The sequence below is a fragment of the Epinephelus moara genome, chromosome 19, assembly GCF_006386435.1.
Source record: "Epinephelus moara isolate mb chromosome 19, YSFRI_EMoa_1.0, whole genome shotgun sequence".
In the NCBI taxonomy this organism is placed as follows: Eukaryota; Metazoa; Chordata; class Actinopteri; order Perciformes; family Serranidae; genus Epinephelus; species Epinephelus moara.
Window position 1 is genome coordinate 39,522,340 of NC_065524.1, and position 19,783 is coordinate 39,542,122.

Sequence of the window (19,783 nt, forward strand, 5' to 3'; positions counted from 1 at the left end):
AGTCATTGTTAAAATGTCTTAAATCAGTCTCTCAAAAGTCTTAATAGTCATTGTTAAAATGTCTTAAATCAGTCTCTCAAAAGTCTTAATAGTCATTGTTAAAATGTCTTTAATCAGTCTCTCAAGTCTTAATATTCATTGTTTTATGTTTCCATGAACATTTGGGCAAAATAGTCCCTGACTCCACTGAGCAAAGACACGTCCAAGAAACATCGATTTAACTCAGTTCAACTTAAACTCAACTTTTATTTCAGACTTTTCACAATAAAAGCTTCAGGAAATCGAAGGACGATGTCCGCAGAGCTGCTGAGAGACTGTCGGTGTTACCAGTCTTTATTACCTCATCTTAACATCTCATCATTGGCTCATATTTCATCATCCTTTTTCATATCACCACATTTCAATGTACACTTATTTTGAAAAATATTTTATGCAGGAAGGTACTTTATAGTGCTAAAATCATAAAACACATTTTTACTGTCTTATTGTTTCCAGTCCATTTTACTTTGGCATTTTATTTTTTTAAATGCTGTTAACTTTGCCTCACAATAAACGCATGAGGACAGAGAAAGATTATGTGCATATAACAGAAATTATTATTATTGGATAATTCTTTACAATTGGTTCTACTTTTAAATTTTTTTCCATCGCTGTTAAGCTGCTGTCAAAGAAACAATCATGCTTCTGCATAATTTTCACAATAAAAGTGAAAATCAAGGGAAAGATAATGTTGTTAATTTTTGTAGGTTGACGTTTAATATAATCTCTTCTCATTTAAATCTTACTTCATCATCTCATTTCATCATGTAATTTAATTTTGTTTTCATATTTCATAACTCTTCATTGTGTGAAACGTTTGTGCAGCAAACAGCAAAGCAGAGGTGACGCTTATGACACAAACACTCATTTGCTGTTGATTAATTGTTTCTAATTGGTTGTCTTTGCTGTTGTTCATACACTATGAAGCTGGTTTGATTGTGACTGGCCGCAGGGTGTTGATTATCATAGACAGAAGTGTTTTTAATGTCCTGAATTAAGAGATTCCTGGCCCTGATGGTACAGTGGTACAGTGGTTAGCACTGTTGCCTCACAGCAAGAGGGTTCTTGGTCCAAACCCAGGGTGGGGGAGCGAGTCAGTCTCGCCTTTGCATGGAGGGTAAGGAGCTCCTAAACATTATCGTCTCCACCATGGATGTATAAAGAGTCCTGGCGGGGCTCTGTTCATTCCTGTGACAGATGCTCAGTGAAGCCAAAATCGCTCCATGTCTGCAGTATGAAACAACGTGGATGATCAGCGCTGTTTCTGCATCACTGGGCTCACTGAGCAGGCGCACTAGAGCCTGATGGCCACTGAGCGCTGCATCATTTAATCTTGTGTTATCGGACCAAATGGATCAAATCTTGATATCAAAATGAGTCATTTTCCAGGAGTCGTGATGCTCAAAAAAATCTATCCACTGATTTATAGACGACTCTTTCACAGTGTAAGTCAATGGAAAAAACACTTTTCGGTCCCCTATGGCGTCATCAGGTGACGGACCCCAGAAATTACAGTACCACTGTTTGGCCACTACAAAAACTGGCTTCGAAAACTGGCTTCAAAGTGCGGCGCACTTCCTGGGTGCCTGTTCTCATGATTTGCAGACATTTTTGGCTTCTGCTTTTAAATCGTTTAAAACCCCCGGCGGTGGGTCGCACAAAGTCAAGACTCGATTGTCTGTCGTGTTTTTAAAGGAAAGTCAAATAAGGAAAGCCAAAGGTCCCAAAATTCAGTCTCACACACACACACACACACACACACACTCTGTACAAATATCTGACTGTGCGTGTGTGTTGTGTCTCTGCAGACTCTCTACAGCTCCATCAAGAATGAGAAGCTTCAGTGGACCATGTAAGTTCCTCCTCTCCTCTTCTTCCTCCAGTACAAACCATCAACTGGTTTCCACTGGTTTATAACACACACGACAAACATCTGAAGTGTGTGTGTGTGTGTCTGTGTGTGTGTGTCCCTGCTGCCCTGACTCTCTTATTTAAGCCTCTGTTGCCATGGCGACTGTTCCCTGCTTTCTTTCCTCGCTGTAATTACAGGTCAGCATCCCAACGCCCATGCTTAACTGTGGACACACACACACACACACACACACAAACACACACACACACACACGTATATTTATATGTATAAAACACACACACAGGCAGGCGTCTCGTGTGCTCGGAGCATCTGTCCTCCCTCATGTTCAGCCCGTCTTTTATTTCTTTCTTTCACTCTGGAGTCATTTGTCGGTTTGGTTTTTAATCCTCTGCAGCCATGTGATAAAAACACGTTGTGATGACGACACAATGAAACAGACGAGAAAAATCAGACATTGGAAATGAAAATGAGATGAGTTTATAGGATGAGGAGCTGATGTGATGAGACCGCTCAGGACGGTGAAATAAAACATGGTGACTGAACAGATGAGGTGATGATGTAAAGAAATGAAATGACAGGAAATTGGTTCTGTTGTCTTTTCATATTTCATCTCTCTCGCACTGGTGTTAACAGCGATTTAGAAAAAACAAAACAGAAAAGTAGAAGTGTTTTTTCTTTTATAAAGATTTGTTTTACCGACAGAAGCTCAAACTACAGTTCAATAACAAGATGTAGGATTCAGAAACATCTGTGTATATATTTCTGTATATATATATACGTATGTATAATACAACCAGCAGTGTTGAGGAGAAACTAGTTACATGTAACAGAGTTATGTCATTATTATGGCTAGCCCTGCACTTACATGATCAATGTCTCTGTGTTTATCAGACTGAATATCTACAGCAGAAGGGAAAGATATCTGACGGCTGTGATTTCATATTCCTGATGTATTTCCTGGATCTTTGTCGTTTGGTCCTGGACAGTTTCTCTGATGCTCACCAGTCCTCAGCCCCCTTCGTTCCTCTTAGTGTTCAGTCTCAGGGTGCCAGTAGGAGCCAATCCCAATTCTCTTCCCTTAACCTTACCCCTTGGTTTCAAGTGCACTTGCCAGATAGATTCCCCTCAACGACGAAGAGGTAGTGTTGAGGGGTATGGAATTTTACCTACAAATTGGGACGCCACTTCATGCAAATTAGCCTAACAGACGTGTTCACCTACGTCACGCGTATCATCAACGTAGGCTTCTTGCACTCATTTCCAAAATGCCGGCTCCAGTGGTTGTATTACCTGTTTCGTTGGCTGTCTCCATCCTTCTTCATTGAACAAATCAACGGAGAAGACATGCAGCAAATAGATGTGTGCAGCATTAATGGCTTCACGGAGAACTGTAGATATTCATGTCAGCTACATCATGAATTAGTGATTTTCAAGCTGTCATATTCTAACTTAACACTTACAGATAACAACTGATATGCAGAAACAACATGTCCCAACATATTTTGGAATCTTTGCATACTAATTTGTAAAAATAGTACTTACAATTGTGTGATGGCTCTCTCATGGAGGCTGCCATCTTCCTGGAAAACTTGCCTGGCTGGATAGTTTCTCAATGCATCCTATGAAATTCAGTCTTCCCCTCAGTTGAGATGGGTTCATAAGTGTGCAACAGCCCCTCAAATTAAGTGGGGATTTTAAGGGCTGAAAAGCACATACTCTAAAGTTTGGGACACCGTAGCCCTTTGCGGGAACGCACAAAAACAAGAGCCAACTTTGAGGGGAAGTGTGAGTATTGGGACGGACCCAGTGTACAGTCTCAGGGTGCCAGACTTAGTGTACAGCTTATTATACCAGTGTGGTAACAGATGACTGTCAGCACATGTATGTTGTTGGCCTGGACCTTGTTCTTTCCGTTCGGATGACTTTTCAGGACCTGTCTTACTCTGCGCAGGTATTTTTTGAGGTTGCCATGTTTGCACATGTTGAGTTTTCAAGTAGATCTCATTTCTACAGCACTTAAAAAAGCAACAACAGGTTTTTTACCACACAGACAAACAAAGACACGAACATACAAGCACAGAGACATAAAGGAGCACAGAGTAAAACAAGATTAACATAAAACAAGTTAAAACACAGTTTAAACCCAACAGATAAAAATAAAATAAAAAGGTGTGTGAACATTTCTGTTTACTCTTTTTTAACGTATATCAGTTGATTTTTACACCCTCCTCTTTCTCCACGCTGATCTGGTTAATTGAACAGTAAACATACAGCGTAACCGATCAATAATCACCTGCTGAGCTGACTCAGTCAGATCTCATGTCGTCAGATGATGGAAATAAAACCATTCATAATAAGTGATGAATAACCAGCCGCTCAGTTTCATCGAGCTCCTTCTGTCCTCTGTCTCCTGAAGTGATGAGGAGGAGTTGAGGAAGTCCATGTCGGAGCTGGCTGACGTCCGAACAGACTCGGCCTCCCACACCATGAAGCGCCTGGGAAGTGGAGGGAACCCACTGGTGGGCGTTGCCCAGCAGGCCGATGGCGAGCTCTACAAGAGCGGCTTCCTGGTCCGCAAAGTCCACGCCGACCCCGACGGAAAGAGAAGTACGTCTCTCTGACTCTTCTTCTTCATATTCGTTTTTTTCAGCGATGGTTTGTTCTGAAAGCCCAAAATCTTTTCCATCACTCTTTTGTTCTGTAGATTTTTTATTTATTTATTTTCTTTTTTACCATAGTTATTATAGTTTTGTAGTTTTGATTAGTTTTTATTATTATTTCATTTTCAGTTTTTGTTTTTAGTTCAGTTTAGTTTCAAGAGTGGGTTTATTGTTTGTAGTTTAGACTTTATTGTTTAAATAGTTTAGTTTTAGTTCAGTTTTTATTAGTTTCTTTATTAGTTTTAGTTTTTTTTTTATATAATTTTGGGGGATATTTGATTTAAGAAGTTCAGATTAGGTATGACAATATATACACAACACTTTGTGAAGGCAGTTGACTCAGATTTATGTCGACATCCCAGTGTCTATAAACAGCTGCACCAACAGCTCCTCACGCTCCTGTTGGAAACTTTACAAAATCTACAAAAACTAAAACTTAGGACATTTCCTTTGTATTGTTTTTGGGAAGTTAGTTTTGTAAGAACACAGTATAGTTTCAGTTCATTTTGATTTTCTTGAGTCTAGTTTTTATTTTTGTTTCACAAAAAAAAAAAAAAAAAGATTACACCTCCTTTTAGCTTTTAATTTAGTTTTAGTTCACTAGAATAATCAGACCCTATATGGGAACATCAATGACAACTACAACTATAATTATTAATATTATTATTATCATTATTTATAGAGCACTTTTCAGGCAAGCAGTAGTTGTTTAAGGACAAAAAAAGGACATAAGCAACATTTAACACAGTTACATGAGATAAAAGCAGCAGTGAAACTAAATTAACTCTTAAAAACCTCCAAAAACAGAAATCTAAATAAATTTCTTTGGGATTTTATGAATAAGAATTAATTAGAATTTATTTTGGTATGCAAATAAAAATAAGAACATCATGTATTAATCTACAAATCTATGTAAATAAAGTCACAGCCTCTCATAGAAAATGGCAGACACTTAAGTTTTACAGTGCAAAACATTAGAGTAAAGTAATTTAACATAACTCAGACACTTCTGCTGTCCAAAAAAAGCTGCAGGCTGAAGCTACAGCTGATAACATCGACCCTTTTAACGGCACCTCATATTTAGCAATCAACAACAAAACAGAAACAAACAAAAATGGAAACAGGCAAACAAGGCAGAATAGTAACATAAGGACATAATACAACACACACAAAAAACAACTTACAAAAGGCAACGTATACACTTTAAGTTTCTGTTCCCTGTTCTTCTACGTCAGTATTACAGTCTGATTGTTTATTTTCATAAATGATAGGTGTAGTGCTGCATAAAAATCTACTGACGACAGCAGTCAGTCATTGGTCTAGTCTTGGTTTGGTCCTCTGGCTCATTGCTCAGGTGGTTCAAGTCATTTATTGGGACAGGAACTATTTTAGCTTGATTTGTAGTTCAGAATCTAGCTGGACAAACATTATGTGTGGAGTTCCCCAGGGCTCAATCCTCGGTCCTCTTCTGTTTTACATTTACATGCTTCCACTGGGCCACATTAAACAAAACAATGATATCAACTGTCATGATTATGTAGATGCCACTCATATTTACCTTCATCTGCCACCAAGTAACCACATTCCTATACTATATATATTACAGCTGGAGTTTCTGAGGCCACGGACAAATGAACAATTATACTGAAAGTCATAAAGTATGAAGCTGATTGAATAATGTGAAGTACATTTATTGAGCTGTTCATTAGGATTAATTCTTTTAAATTGTAAAAGTTTCATAAAAGCCATGATGATGCATCAAACCTGCTCTGGTGATGTTTAGTATCTCATGATGCCTTGTTTCTCCAGCTCCGCGGGGCAAGAGGGGCTGGAAGTCTTTCTACGCCATGCTGAAGGGTCTGGTGCTCTACCTGCAGAAGGTAAACATTTACATTTCCCAGCAGCCCTGCTGGTTCATACATGTCAGTCCGTCCACATTAAGTGTCTGTTTTTAACTCTTTGTTCTTATAACACAGAATCCAAATTGTACGCCGTGACTTATCTTAATTAGTTTGTTTGTAAATAAACTGCTTTGTGTGTGAACTGTGCTTTATAAATGAATTACCTTTGCCTCATCTTATTACAGTAACAAGCTTTTTTTGTTATTACATAATTCACATGTTGTTAAAACGACAAAGATTTAGTTAATGCATGAAGAGAAAACATCGACATTGACTGGAATCATTTTGATGAGGTAACGTGTGATATATAAGGTAAAATTATATGTTGTAATAAAAAGACCAGGATGTTGTGAAAACAATAATTTGCTGTGAAGTAACCAGAAAAATACGTCCCTATAATATCACTGACATGTCATTTTGACATAATTTTTTTCATCAAATATTTTCATGTTATAACGACATGTTTTTATGCTCGTAACTAAACAGCCAATGATTCGGTTTAGTTTTAGTCGTGAGAGCAATGCTTTCTGGGACTTGTAGTTGACTTTGTGAGTGTTTGACCAAGTTTGAACACGATCAGCTGACTGATATCACGCTGCTCTGTGATTGGCCGACAGGATGAGTACCGTGCGGAGCGAGAGCTGACGGAGGAGGACGTAAAGAACGCCGTGTCCATCCATCACTCTCTGGCCATGAGGGCAGCTGATTACAGCAAGAGACCGAACGTCTTCTACCTGAGGACGGCCGACTGGAGAGTCTTCCTGCTGCAGGCTCCGTAAGAACCACGCAGAGACGCTGTATACATCCGTACATTGGCTCTGATTCTAACAGGAAACGGACATCACTGTTTTCCTTCAATCATTAAACTAAGACATCGTCCTCATTGTCAGAGTGACGCAGTGACTGACGTCATGGTTACAGTACAAACAGGAAGTGTTGACTTCTCAGGTTGAGTGTTATTGTCTCTGACCTTCCTGCAGAAACGCAGAACAGATGCAGTCCTGGATCACGCGCATCAACGTCGTGGCGGCCATGTTTTCGGCTCCTCCATTCCCGGCGGCGATTGGCTCCCAGAAGAAATTCAGCCGTCCTCTGTTGCCGGGATCCAACACCAAACTGACCCAGGTAGAGACGCTGTGTGTTCACACCTCGTTCAATAAAGGCTTTATTTAATGTGGAAACATCAGAACCCAGAGCTGAGTTTTAACGTCTGTCCCGACAGGAGGAGCAGGTTAAATCCCACGAGAACCGGTTCAGGGCGGTTTCCTCAGAGCTGGCAGAGCTCACGGCCTCCACACCAGACCGGAAGGTGAAAGGTCGCGAGCTGGAGGAACAGAAACTCCGACAGGAGTACCTGGAGTTTGAGGTGAGAGGATTCACAGCAAAATACAGGCACACAGAAATGTTTGGTCGTTCGAGAGCTGAAGTGAAGACAAACACAAATCCAGTAGAGGTGGGGATCGCCAGAGGGCTCATGATACTTAGGTCATGATACAGTGTTACTGCAATATGCTCAGGGCTTAAAGTACTCCGGCTTGACGGACATTTCTTGTATTTATTTTATTTTATTTTATTTTTTTGTGGCAACAACTTGGTACAAGTTAGCATTTAACAAATCATCTTCTGATTTTCAGTGAAGCACATGGTTAGTTCCACCAATAGTATAGTGTTATCAAACTCAGCTGGCCAATAAGAGCTGAGTGGGGAGGGTCTAAAAACAGCATGCACACACACACACACACACGGACAGGGTTTCAACACACACTACTTCCAAGCACATGTTGTTTAGTTTATGCTTCACTTCTCTGTAGAGCTTGGGTACGGCTGTGAGGGGGCGGAGTCACATACCTGGGTTCACATGTTTTTAGCATGTAACAAAAGCCTTTGTTTCAGCAGCGCTGTATGGTCGCAGATCAGTGTCGTCGTCCCCCCCCCACATCAGTAACATTACCCGTACTGCCTTCATGCACTTACGTAACATCTCCAGACTCCGTCCATCTCTCACCCAACACAACACCCAGGTCCTGGTCCACGCACTTGTCACTTCACGTATCGATTACTGCAACTCAATCCTCACTGGTCTCCCCAACAAACTTCTCCATCATCTCCAAATCATCCAGAACTCTGCCGCCAGAATCATCACCCGTACCAAATCCACCGACCACATCACCCCCATCCTCTTTCAGCTCCACTGGCTACCTGTCCATCAGCGAATCCAATATAAAGTCCTTCTCCTCACATTCAAAGCTCTCCATAACCTGGCCCCCCAATAGCTGTCAGACCTTCTCCACCCTTACACCCCCACCCGTGCTCTACGCTCCTCCTCAGCTGCTCTTCTGTCTGTCCCTAATTTCAAACTGACCACTGTGGGTGGCAGAGCCTTCAGCTGCTCTGCACCCAGACTCTGGAACTCTCTGCCCCCCCCATATCCATCAGATTAACTCCATTGGACAATTTAAATCACAGCTTAAAACCCATCTGTTCAGACTTGCCTATCCGGTTTAATTTTCTGTCATGTATTTTATCTATTTTTAATGTTGTATAATTGGTATTTGTGTATGTTTTTATTGTAAGGTGTCCTTGGGTGCTCAGAAAGGCGCCAACAAATAAAATTTATTATTATTATCATTATTATTATTATTATTATCTTTGCACAGGAAGTAGGTGATGGACTGAGAAAGCAACTGATTTTATTATTCTACGACCAAAAGTTGGATTTAAATGTGTATTTACAAAAATAATAATGTTTACAGTAAAACATCAATACTTGCGTCCGTGTATTGATACAGTATCACCATGCAAAATATTACGATACTACGCTGTATCCATTTTTTCCCCACCCCTAAAATCCAGTCTGAATTTATTCTGTATTAATTCACTGAAATTTGGAACAAAAATTTTGAGTAATTTGAGTCGTTATGTAAATTTCAGCTTCTGTCAGGTCGGTCCTGGTGTTTTATTTCTTGATAAATGTTCTTACTTGAAGTAGAAATGTACCTGACTTTCACCTTTAACTTATTTTCCATCTTCACATTTACTCTAACTGTAGCGTGCACAAACCCTCGGACAGAAATCACAGTCCTTGCCTTTACAGTACGTGAACATCTCAGTCAGATGTATTAGGTTTCATCTTCCACAGTTCCTCTGCAGCAGTATGAACCCCTTCAGAAGTCACGTGTTGTATCTGAAGTTAAACGTGCACTGAATCCCTCTGAGGTCTGAATATAAGTGACAGTTTCTCTGCGGCTCCTTCTGCTCGTCTTCATCACAAACTGTCACTGAATCAGTCTGTCTGGTGTCAAACAGGCTGCAGAGACACAAACACACTGTGCCGGGAACACGGTGCTCAGTTAAAGGACCAGTCTGCTGTTTACTTTCCTGCACTGCACTCGTTACACAGAGTTCTGTCTTCTCGGGTGAGCGTTTGGTTCTGATTCAGAGACACCTGATGAGTTATCAATCGAGCATGTAGAAGCAGGACTGACTTTAACAACCTGAGAAAGTTTCCTGTTGCTTTCTTCAGTCAGAAATCTGATAAACAAATACGGTGAGTTCAGGTACGGTCATAAAGATGGAAAACACAATAACTCTACTGTGTCTCAGTAGGTAAGGATTAGAAGTTACAAAGCACTTCACAATAAGAGCATCTCCTATTATTTTATAATATTATATTTAATATCCAGAAAGTTTGTGAGACAAGTAACGTCTACTGTTTATTTCTCGATAAATGTTTTTATGTGCAGGTGACAGCAGTGGCTGGAGACGTTATGTTTCCGGGTTGTCCATACATACGTCTGTTCCATTCTTGTGAATACGATATCTAAAGAAGGAAATTTTTGAGGGAATAGTTTCAAATTTGGCACAAACGTCCACTGGGACTGAAGAATAAACTGATTAGAATTTGGTGGTCAAAGGTCAAGGTTGCTGTGACTTTGTTTAGCTCATTCTCGTGAATGCGACATCTCAAGATCAACGTGAGGGAATTTCTTCAAATTTGGCACAAACATTCACCCAGACTCATCAATGAACTGATTAGACTTTGGTTGTCAGAAGTCAAAGGTCAAGGTTACTGTGACCTTGCATCCGTCTCGTTCTTGTGAACGCGATATCTCAAAAAAGCCTTGATGATGTTTCTTCAACTTTGACACAAACATTCACTTGGACTCAAGGATGAAGTGATTAGATTTTGGTGGTCAAAGGTCACTGTGACCTTGCACCTGTCTCATTCTCGTGAACATAATATCTCAAGAACAGCTTCAGGGAATTTCTATAAATTTGGCACAAACGTCCAACTGGACTGAAGAGTAAACTGATTAGAATTTGGTGGTCAAAGGTCAAAGGTCAGTGTGACCTCACAGAACATGTTTTTGGCCGTAACTCCAGAATTCATACGCTAATTCTGACCAAACTTGACACAAATGTCTAACAGGATAAAATAATGAAGGTCAAAAGGTCAAAGGTCAGCTTGACTGTGACATCATCATGTTTTAACGTCATATCTCAGGAACAGAAGGGGAGACATTTGGTCAGATACTGAATTGGTGACTCTAATCTTGAAACTGTGCTGATTGTATAGATCTTCTGTGTGTGAAGCATCCATGTTTTCACTGACATGGATGGAGACTGTCAGAGACACTGGGCTGGTGGGCGGAGTCATACAACCACAGGGTGGACTGGTGGGCGGAGTCACACAACCACAGGGTGGTGATTCTAGTTTTGGAGGGAAACTGTATTAACAATCGTTCCGTGTAAAGGATTCATTGCGTCAGTTACGACCTGACGTTAGCATCATTAACTCTTGTCTCCTTTCTCCGTCCTCCTCCTACAGAAAACCCGCTACGGTACGTACGCCATGCTGCTTCGGGCCAAACTGTCAAGTGGAGACGAGGACCTGTCAGCCTTTGAGGCGCGGCTGTTTGATGATGGCGGCCTGCAGAGGGCACACTCCAGCCCCACGCTGCCTCAGGAGACAGCCAACAAGGAGAAGACCCGCGGAGGCAAGACGTCCAAAAGCTTAAAGGTCACGTCCTCCTCGTCCTTGACCTCCAAGACCAGCGGCAGCGCCAAAGAGGCAAGCAAGAAGAAGAATGGCGGTGGTGGTGGAGGCGGTGGCGGTGGGAACAACCAGCAGCCGGAGCTGCAGAAACAGAGTAGCAAACAGGAAGAGGCGCCGTAAGGCGGCGAGAAGCAGGTTTGATACAGAGTGTGTAGCTGGAGACGGACAAGAAGCATCATGGGTAGCAGGCTGACATCCTCCTTTAAACCTTTTCTGTTAAACCTCAGTCAGATTCTGATTGGCTGAGGGGATTTTCCTCCAGAGCCCGGCTGAGTCGTTCGAGGGCGGCGGGAGAGGAGACGCTCGTCACAAAGGAGGACGACCGTACGGACGAGTGGAGCGCCTTTCTTTTTCTTTTTTTTTTTTCTTCCACGAGTCGAAACATTCAGGAAACACGAGCGAGGTGTGAAATCTGAAGAGCGTCACTCTGAGTTTATTTCTCGTCCAAACATCCACCTCAGCAGGTCAGAGTTTCACAATAAAAGCTTTACTTCCTGTCAGACCTTTTATTTTCAGGGACTCTCTGAGCGAGTTTGAACCTCCTGCAGCAGCCGGCTGCTCACAAACACTTTGTAGGTACTGACCTCCTGCACGGCCGCCGCTCTGCTGCTTCTCCTAGCAACAGACGGGGGAGCAGGTTGCCATGCCAACCAGATATGACAGACAGAGCGCGTGGGACTGTTGCCGTGGCGACCGAGCAGAAGGGGGAGCAGAGAGGGAGGGGAGAGAGACTCTGGAGTCAGGACTCCCCCGGCCAAACAAACAAACAAACAAACAAATAGACAAACAGACCGAGGCTGTGATGATGCGTCACAGAACACAATACCTCCTCCTCCTCCGCACTTCACAGACTGTGTGTGTGTGTGTGTGTGTGTGTGTGTGCGTGCGTGTGTGTCATACTTCCAGGAGTGTAAATACTAACTGATGGAGGCTGATCAGAGTCACTGCACTTCATTTATTTATGTTGTTGTTGTTTTTTTCCTGGCTGAGTTCTGCTGGAACAAACAGGCTGTACGGAAGCTCATTAGTGACCAAAAACTACTGACTGAGCAGAAACAATAATAATTCAGACTTTAGTCAGCGACATCATCCCATAGTTATTGATTAATACTTTTTTATTCTGCCTTATGGAGAGCCGATGTGACAAAGACGTCAAATTTCTGTAAATTTATATTCTGCGTGTTTGATAAATTGCTCACTGCTGGGTTCTTTGCATTTATTTAAAACCATAATGGTACCGAATTTCAATATGCATCCCCCGGTTGAGCGGAGCTTTTTGTAAACATGTTTAATGATTTAAGACCCCGCCCCCAGTTGGAACATACGGCCTTATATTGATTAAATATATTAATAATTATAATATATTTTACTTTTCTCAAAACAAAATCAGTTTACATCCTTTATCTTAACCTGTCGCACTTTTTGCAAATTCCAAAAAACAGCTCCCAAATATAAAAAAATTCAGAAAATTTTAAAATTTAATAAAAAACATAAGAATTTAATAAACTGACACTACGCAACACCAGATTACTTGAGCAAATAGTATTTAAAAGGCACAATAAATAAAATGTACATATTAAACATCAGTATAAATAAAATAAGGAATTTCTGTGTTTCTTTGTTTGACATTAAATCTGAAAATAAAAGGCAGCAGACTTTCTTAATTCATGTTTGTGATTATAAATTTAAAATACATTAAAATATAAAAATGATTGTGTCCTGAAATTAAAATTCTTGTGTTGTAAAAGTTTAACAAAGTGTTGTGAAGCGTCTCTCAGACTGGTTTCAGTTTGATTCTGTTTTGTGCTCACTCAGTAGTTTTGTCGTTAATGAACGTCTATAGATTTTTTATGCTGAAAACGATGCTGGAAACTGAATAACGTTTGAATCCGTCCACTTTCTCCTCACACTCCTGTTTTCTTACTTAAAGTTTCTGTATTGTGCTGAAAATGATCTTTGTTGGTTTGTTGGAGACGAAAGTTTAGAAGTTTAAATCGTGTGTTTGTTAACGGGATGAAACAAACATCAGAAACCTCAGAGCTTAAATTAAGAAAATCCTGATCACTTTGACCACCGGACACCAGAGGGGATTTCTGGGTAATGAGGTTTTCAACATGCAGTTTCCTCCTGCTGCCACTTGGTGTCATCAGAGTGTCACACATGTTTACTTTCATTGAGTAGTTTTCAGACCTGCATTCAAAACTTAAGTAAAAGAAAAGTAACAGCAAAAGTAAAAGTATTGTAATATAATTATCGATGCATTCATGTGTTTATCTGAATAATCTGAGTTTAGTAAAGTATCTAAAGCTGTCAGATAAATGGAGTGCAGTTAAAAGTATAAAGTAGTATAAAGTGACAGTACTTAGGTACTTACGTAGAGTACTCAGGGTTCCCACGGTCATGGAAAATCTGGAAAAATCAAGGAATTATGTCGTGTATAATGAAATAAATTGTCCACAGTAATCTGCAGTTGATAACCTTCCACATAGTATAAAACCAACATAACCAACCGACTCTGGAAAAGGTTTCTTTCTACATTTGGAGTCAAGTATAATAAACAGGTCTGTTAGTGATATACAGTGTGCACAGTCATTGAATTTTGTTAGTCATGTAAAAATCAGTAAAAATATGGAGGAACCCTGAGCACCTTAGTGAATGTTCTTGATTACTTTCCTCCAGGTTTGGGAGTCACAAACGTCAGAGTCACAGTGGTTCAGGTGGGGCTGAGGTACAGTTCATGATTTAAAAAAAAATTGCAAATGAGGAAAGACTAAGACGTGATGAAGATATTATAAGACAGCTGTGAAGCCAAGATCCAAAGTAGATTTATCACCCTCCATCCAGGTCTTGAGATTCTTATTAATTTTGGCAGTGCCAGGCTTCCATATTCAGCCCCCTCAGTGTCAGGAAAACATAAAAACATGCCGTCATGTTTGGTTTCCTTCCTGTGATGTAACGCTGCAGCTGGTCGTTGATTATGAATAATCAAAGTGAACAGAAGGAGCTTCATGTTTCAGCAGAGAGCAGATGTACTGACAGCAGACGAACACCAGGTGGCAGCAGACTCTGCAGGTTTAACAGGTGACGAGTAAAAGAAGCCAAACACCCAAAGTGTTGTTTATTTTTGCTCTTATCTTCACTTCCAGAGATCAGATCCTCTAAAGAGTCAAACTCTGGAGGTTTCTGTAGTTTGTCAGGTTTGTGATCAGGAACACAAACAGCTGGAACCTTTTTCATCCCAAATATTAATGTGTGTCTCCAGAAAACCTGAAAACACTGAAGGAAAGCTGGAAGCTTTGTTCTCTGAAGGGAATTCTTCCTTTCTTTTTTTTGGTCGTTTCCAATCGGGAACAATTCTTCAGTGAGCGTTGGAGCTTCAGTGTGAAACTTTCGATGGATTACAAACACTGATGCTTCTGTTTGTGCTGTTGGACAGATTACCCTCCAGGAATTAGTCTTATACCGCTGGAAGCTCTCAGAGACATAAAGAGAGAAAGTCTGACCTTTTGAATGAAGCTGTTTTTGTTTTTTCTCTGCGGTCCGTACGTGGATCATCAAGTCTGTTCTTCAGTGGCTGAACAGACTGTAAGGACTCATTAAAACACCACAGAGGACTTTAAAAACACAAATTTCAAAGGTACTGACAGAATCAAAACTACGGAGCCTCTACGGAGAATTACAGCCATGTTCTTTTGTTTTTTTGTTTTTTGTTTTTTGTTTTTTACATCATGCTCCGAAAGGTATTACGTAACCTCACTCCTTTTCTTGAGATCAAAATGACAGATTCTCAGCTTACCATGTGATAACCACAATCGTCCACGCTCGTCGCTGGTTGCATCAGTCGATCCGGATCTCGGTCCTCATCACAGGTCACAAACTTTGGATTTAACTGAAACGTAAAGATCACAGCTATGAGAAATCTGTCTTAGTCCACAGCAGCTGCATTCCTGGAGCGTCTTTGATGTCGGACACAGTAGACTCCAGCACACTGAGGGCAGTGACACTGTCCTCGAGGTTGGAGTCATTAGCACTTCATTAGCACTTACACGTCACTGACATCTTGCTTGTGGTGGTGGTTCCCAGTTAGAGAAGGGAGTCAGTTCAGGTGGTTCGGACCCACAACACACCCGATCTTATAAGCAGCATTTCCAACTCTTTCGGTACAGTACCCTCAGAACCGGTCCGTAACCCAGATGGACTTGTACCCAGACCCGAGATCTGTTTAGCGTTTCCTCCTCAGACAGTACTCTTAATTGTAGTTGGGGTTGTTTCCACTCTCGCTGTATAAACACTTCACTGACGATGCAGAGGAATGTTTGCACCTCATTGATTGTCCACGTGATGACGTTACACTCCAGCATTTTCAGAACAAAAAAGAACGGGCTGGTGTGTTTTTAGAGTCTGTGTCGCATTCGGTTGGATGTTTGAAAATACAACGCTTTTCAAGTAAGAGTGATGATTCTCTCCTGACCAGTCAATGGACTGCAGGGTTCCTAGCCCCGCCTTTCAGTGTGCACATTACCTCAACAGAGAGTAACAAATGGGACAGAATGGAGCAGTTCTATTGGTTCATCCACATTTTTCACCAAAGGAAACACAAATATAATCGTTCTAATGTGTAACGAGCTAAACTGAACAGAACCGACTGCTTGGTGGAAACGAGGCTCAAGATCCGCCGCAGTGAGCTCAAAGGATGTGGCTGCCTTTTTTACTTCCTATTCTCGTACAGACTCAACAAGTCTTCATCTCTGAAGCTCATAGGTCATTTATATACTCAGTTCTGATTGGGAAAAGAGGGTCCGTTAATCAGCTTTTCCTCCATTTAGTTTGACGTTCTGTTTCATCAGAGATTGAGAACCAGATGATTGGTTGTGTCAGAGGACGTTTGCATGACTTTGAACCTTCCTCAGGTTCCTCACGTTCTGCAGCTGGTCGACTTTTGAGACTTTAATTTTCAGAGAGACACCAGGTTCAATTCAAATTAATGGCATCTTGTAAAAACAATAGATGGATGGATGACGCTAATAAAATCCTGGACTCAACCTGTGTCAGATTGTACGACATCAGTTTTGAGGCTGTCAGATGTGTGCGATGAAGGTGTTGTGAATCGTCACACTACGTTGGAAACATCGGCTCGCATCATCCTTCTGCATCACCGTCATGTTTTTAATCGTCCAAACTGGGACCAGGACCTGTCGTCTGTCTGTGACTTGCTGCAAACCTTTAGTTTCATCGATCGATGACGATCACTTTCAAAATGTCAACATTTCACTGAGAGTTCTCGATTCCACGAGTACCTTTGAAATTATTAGCGGACCTTCACACATAAAGACCTCTGTGGTTCGTTTGACCGTGAAGATCGGAGAGGACATCTGACTCAGTCCGTCCTTCTCTTCTTTGTCTTCCATCAGACGGACATCGACACGCTGGTTGATGCAGGAGGAATCTATCGAGTCACTAGCAGACAGCAGGGTTCAGATTCATCGTCCCCGCTGAGCTGTTTGACCCCCGCCGGGTCGTATTTACTCCCTCAAATATCCAGTAACACTTGTGTACATCGGGTGTATTTGTCGCACTGTGCAATATAAAGCAGCATAGGATGAATTTGTCTAAAAGTCATGGCCGCTTTCAGCTCTTTGTCTGTGTCCAAACCTGTAAATAAATGTACAAGTTCACATTGAGAAGCCATATTGTAGTTGGGCTGAATGCCCGGCTAGCGCTTGCTGCGTTTTAGGGCACTTTGTTTTAGATATTTTAGAGTGAGAGCAGATTAAACCTCGTCAGAGAGGTTCATTCCACCACTTTATTTATTCTGTTGGTTGTCGTCTCCGATCGACGACGAAGACCGAGTTTAGTTTCTGTGAAAGTTTTTTGTTTTTCCGGCTTTGCTGCGGTCTGAATGTTCGCCGCCGGCTCGCCGATCGATAGCTGTACATACTGTCCACATCCTGTGAGGTTTTGGTCGTAGTGAAACACAAACAACATGTTTGTATCATTTTGAAGGCTTAGAGGCAAAAATAAAAAAACAACATTTTGAAAACAAAGTCTGAAAGTCTTTTATTCAAAGTTTCAGAAACCGTGCGCCATTTATTTCTCACACTGATATTTAACTTCCAGGCTGCTTGGTTATTAAAAAGAAACCACATGAATACACAGTATTAGTAAAAACACACAGCCTCAGCTGGAAACGCTGCTCCTGCAGAGCAACAAGGTTTATGTGTAAACATCAGAGAAATAAAAGATGTTCATGTTGCACAGCTAAGAGTTCGGAATATATTTCACAACTTCACTTTTTCAGGAGAGACGCCATTTAAGAAATGTAGAAGGTGCATATTCAAAATGTTCTTAAGTTAAAAATAAAAACACTCGAGGTAAGTTTAAAATTATTAAACTGTAAATCATAAATATGACATTTAATTCTTATATGTCGAATGTGACTTTTTGCTCTTACAACTTGAAGTCATATTTAGACTATGAAAACATTTTTAACTAATAGCAAAATATTTTTATTTATCTGGTTTGTTATGTCAAAGTTTTAACAGAAGAATAAAAATTGTCAGATGTATCTCACAGTTTGGAATTTAAATCTCTAAAATTAATTTTTATTTAACTGACTTTAACTTTCTTAGAACTTTTTTTTAAACATTTTTAACCAATACTAAAATATTTTTATTTAACAGGCTTTTTATTGCATAATTTTAAAATAGTCAAAATTTTGACCTATTTCATTATTTTTTACAGAAAAATGAACAGTTGTCAGTTTTATCTCATGAATTTGAAACTTTTAAATTTATTTTGACTGTTTTATAATTTTCATTTCACTGAATTAACTCTCTTCTAACTTTTTTTAACCGGTTTATGGTCACATAATTTTAAAACCGCATATTTCATAATTTAAATAAAACCAAGTTAAATTGTCATGATGGTGACCTTAGTGTGACCTTAGTGTCTTATAATTCTGCTGAAATGTTTTTGTATCTTTTTATTTACGTCACCATTCTAATTTTAATCATATTAAATGACTTACTATCGAATAATTTTGACATTAAAAGCCCAAAATTTAGACTTTTTAAGGCGAGACATGGCAGACAAAAACATCGAGTGGTCAATTTTTATATTTTGAGCAAGTTTACTTCTTGAATATGTGTTCTTTCAAACTGCTGTAAAGAAAAGATTCAAATTATACATTTAGACGTTTATTTGATCACATTTTGTCCACTTGCATAATGTTATGTTATTATGTAAATCTTTGAATGCCGTTTTCTCAAAATGAGTTTTTTGTCATACTCGTAGTCGAACGTCTCGGCCTCTGTAGCACCTATGTACACCAAACTTTGCAGTTAAACCCATAGCTATATACTGAAGATATTTACAGAGGGGTTTGTTAATAAATCATTCCTAGCCTGATTTATGTTACATTTTATTCCCAAAAATATGGCGAAAATCGATTTTTTTAAGGCTATGGACAGTATATTTAGATCTTCGAGGTAATAAAGCAGAAATCCTTAAATCCCTCTGTAATTTCTTTTTTCATCATATATGTAAACAAAATGAAAAAATAATTTTGCACCTGGCTTTATCAGATGTTCAGATTTATCTTCCTAAAATATATGCAAATTAGCACATATTTAATGAGTGATGCTAATTTGCATAATTAAACATTAAAATTTTAAAAACTTGAAATATTTTTTTTCATACTATTGTAAGTAATCAGCTGATATGATGAATTTTAAAATGTTACTCTCTTCACCTGCAGTGTCTCACCTTCAGTAGAAAATATTTCTATAATGTTGCTGTTTGTCTTAATTATTCTTAATTTTGTCTGAAATATTTCGATTATATAAAACAAAATGTATTTCTGTCTCAGTGTGACTGAACAAATTAGAAATTTTCCTTCAGTATTTTTTATTTTCAACATTCATAACATTTAACATTTAAAATCTTTTTCATTCTGGCATCAACGAGATCAAAGTATGGACAAACAAAGAAACTGAGAACAGGTGAGTAACTGATGATGTCACTGCTCTGACTGAGACAGGTGAGACGTGCTGCGTTCCAGACCAGACAGAAAAATCAGAAATCCCATTTTCCTTCGAGATGAAGAAGCAGATTGGCGTGAGGTCACATACACACACTCACACGCTCACACGCACGCACACACACACTGTAAACACACACAGATTTATAGCTCCTCTTCATCGACACGTCTCGACTTTGCGTTCACTTCCTTTAATTCATATTTAAATATTTAAAG

General features: G+C 39.9%; 1 protein-coding gene across 2 annotated transcripts in view; it reads left to right on the top strand.

Annotated features, from left to right (window-relative positions):
• The window catches only part of LOC126406777 (uncharacterized), a 113,759-nt gene extending 94,001 nt beyond the window's left edge, over nt 1-19,758 (top strand). For both annotated transcript variants that reach the window (XM_050071265.1, XM_050071266.1), the window contains 7 exons: nt 1,848-1,891; nt 4,329-4,519; nt 6,382-6,452; nt 7,091-7,248; nt 7,454-7,598; nt 7,696-7,839; nt 11,302-19,758. In XM_050071265.1, the coding sequence (XP_049927222.1) occupies nt 1,848-1,891; nt 4,329-4,519; nt 6,382-6,452; nt 7,091-7,248; nt 7,454-7,598; nt 7,696-7,839; nt 11,302-11,649 (1,101 nt within the window). In that variant the 3' untranslated portion in view covers nt 11,650-19,758. The remainder of the gene's footprint in view (nt 1-1,847; nt 1,892-4,328; nt 4,520-6,381; nt 6,453-7,090; nt 7,249-7,453; nt 7,599-7,695; nt 7,840-11,301) is intronic.
• Nucleotides 19,759-19,783: the final 25 nt, after the last annotated feature.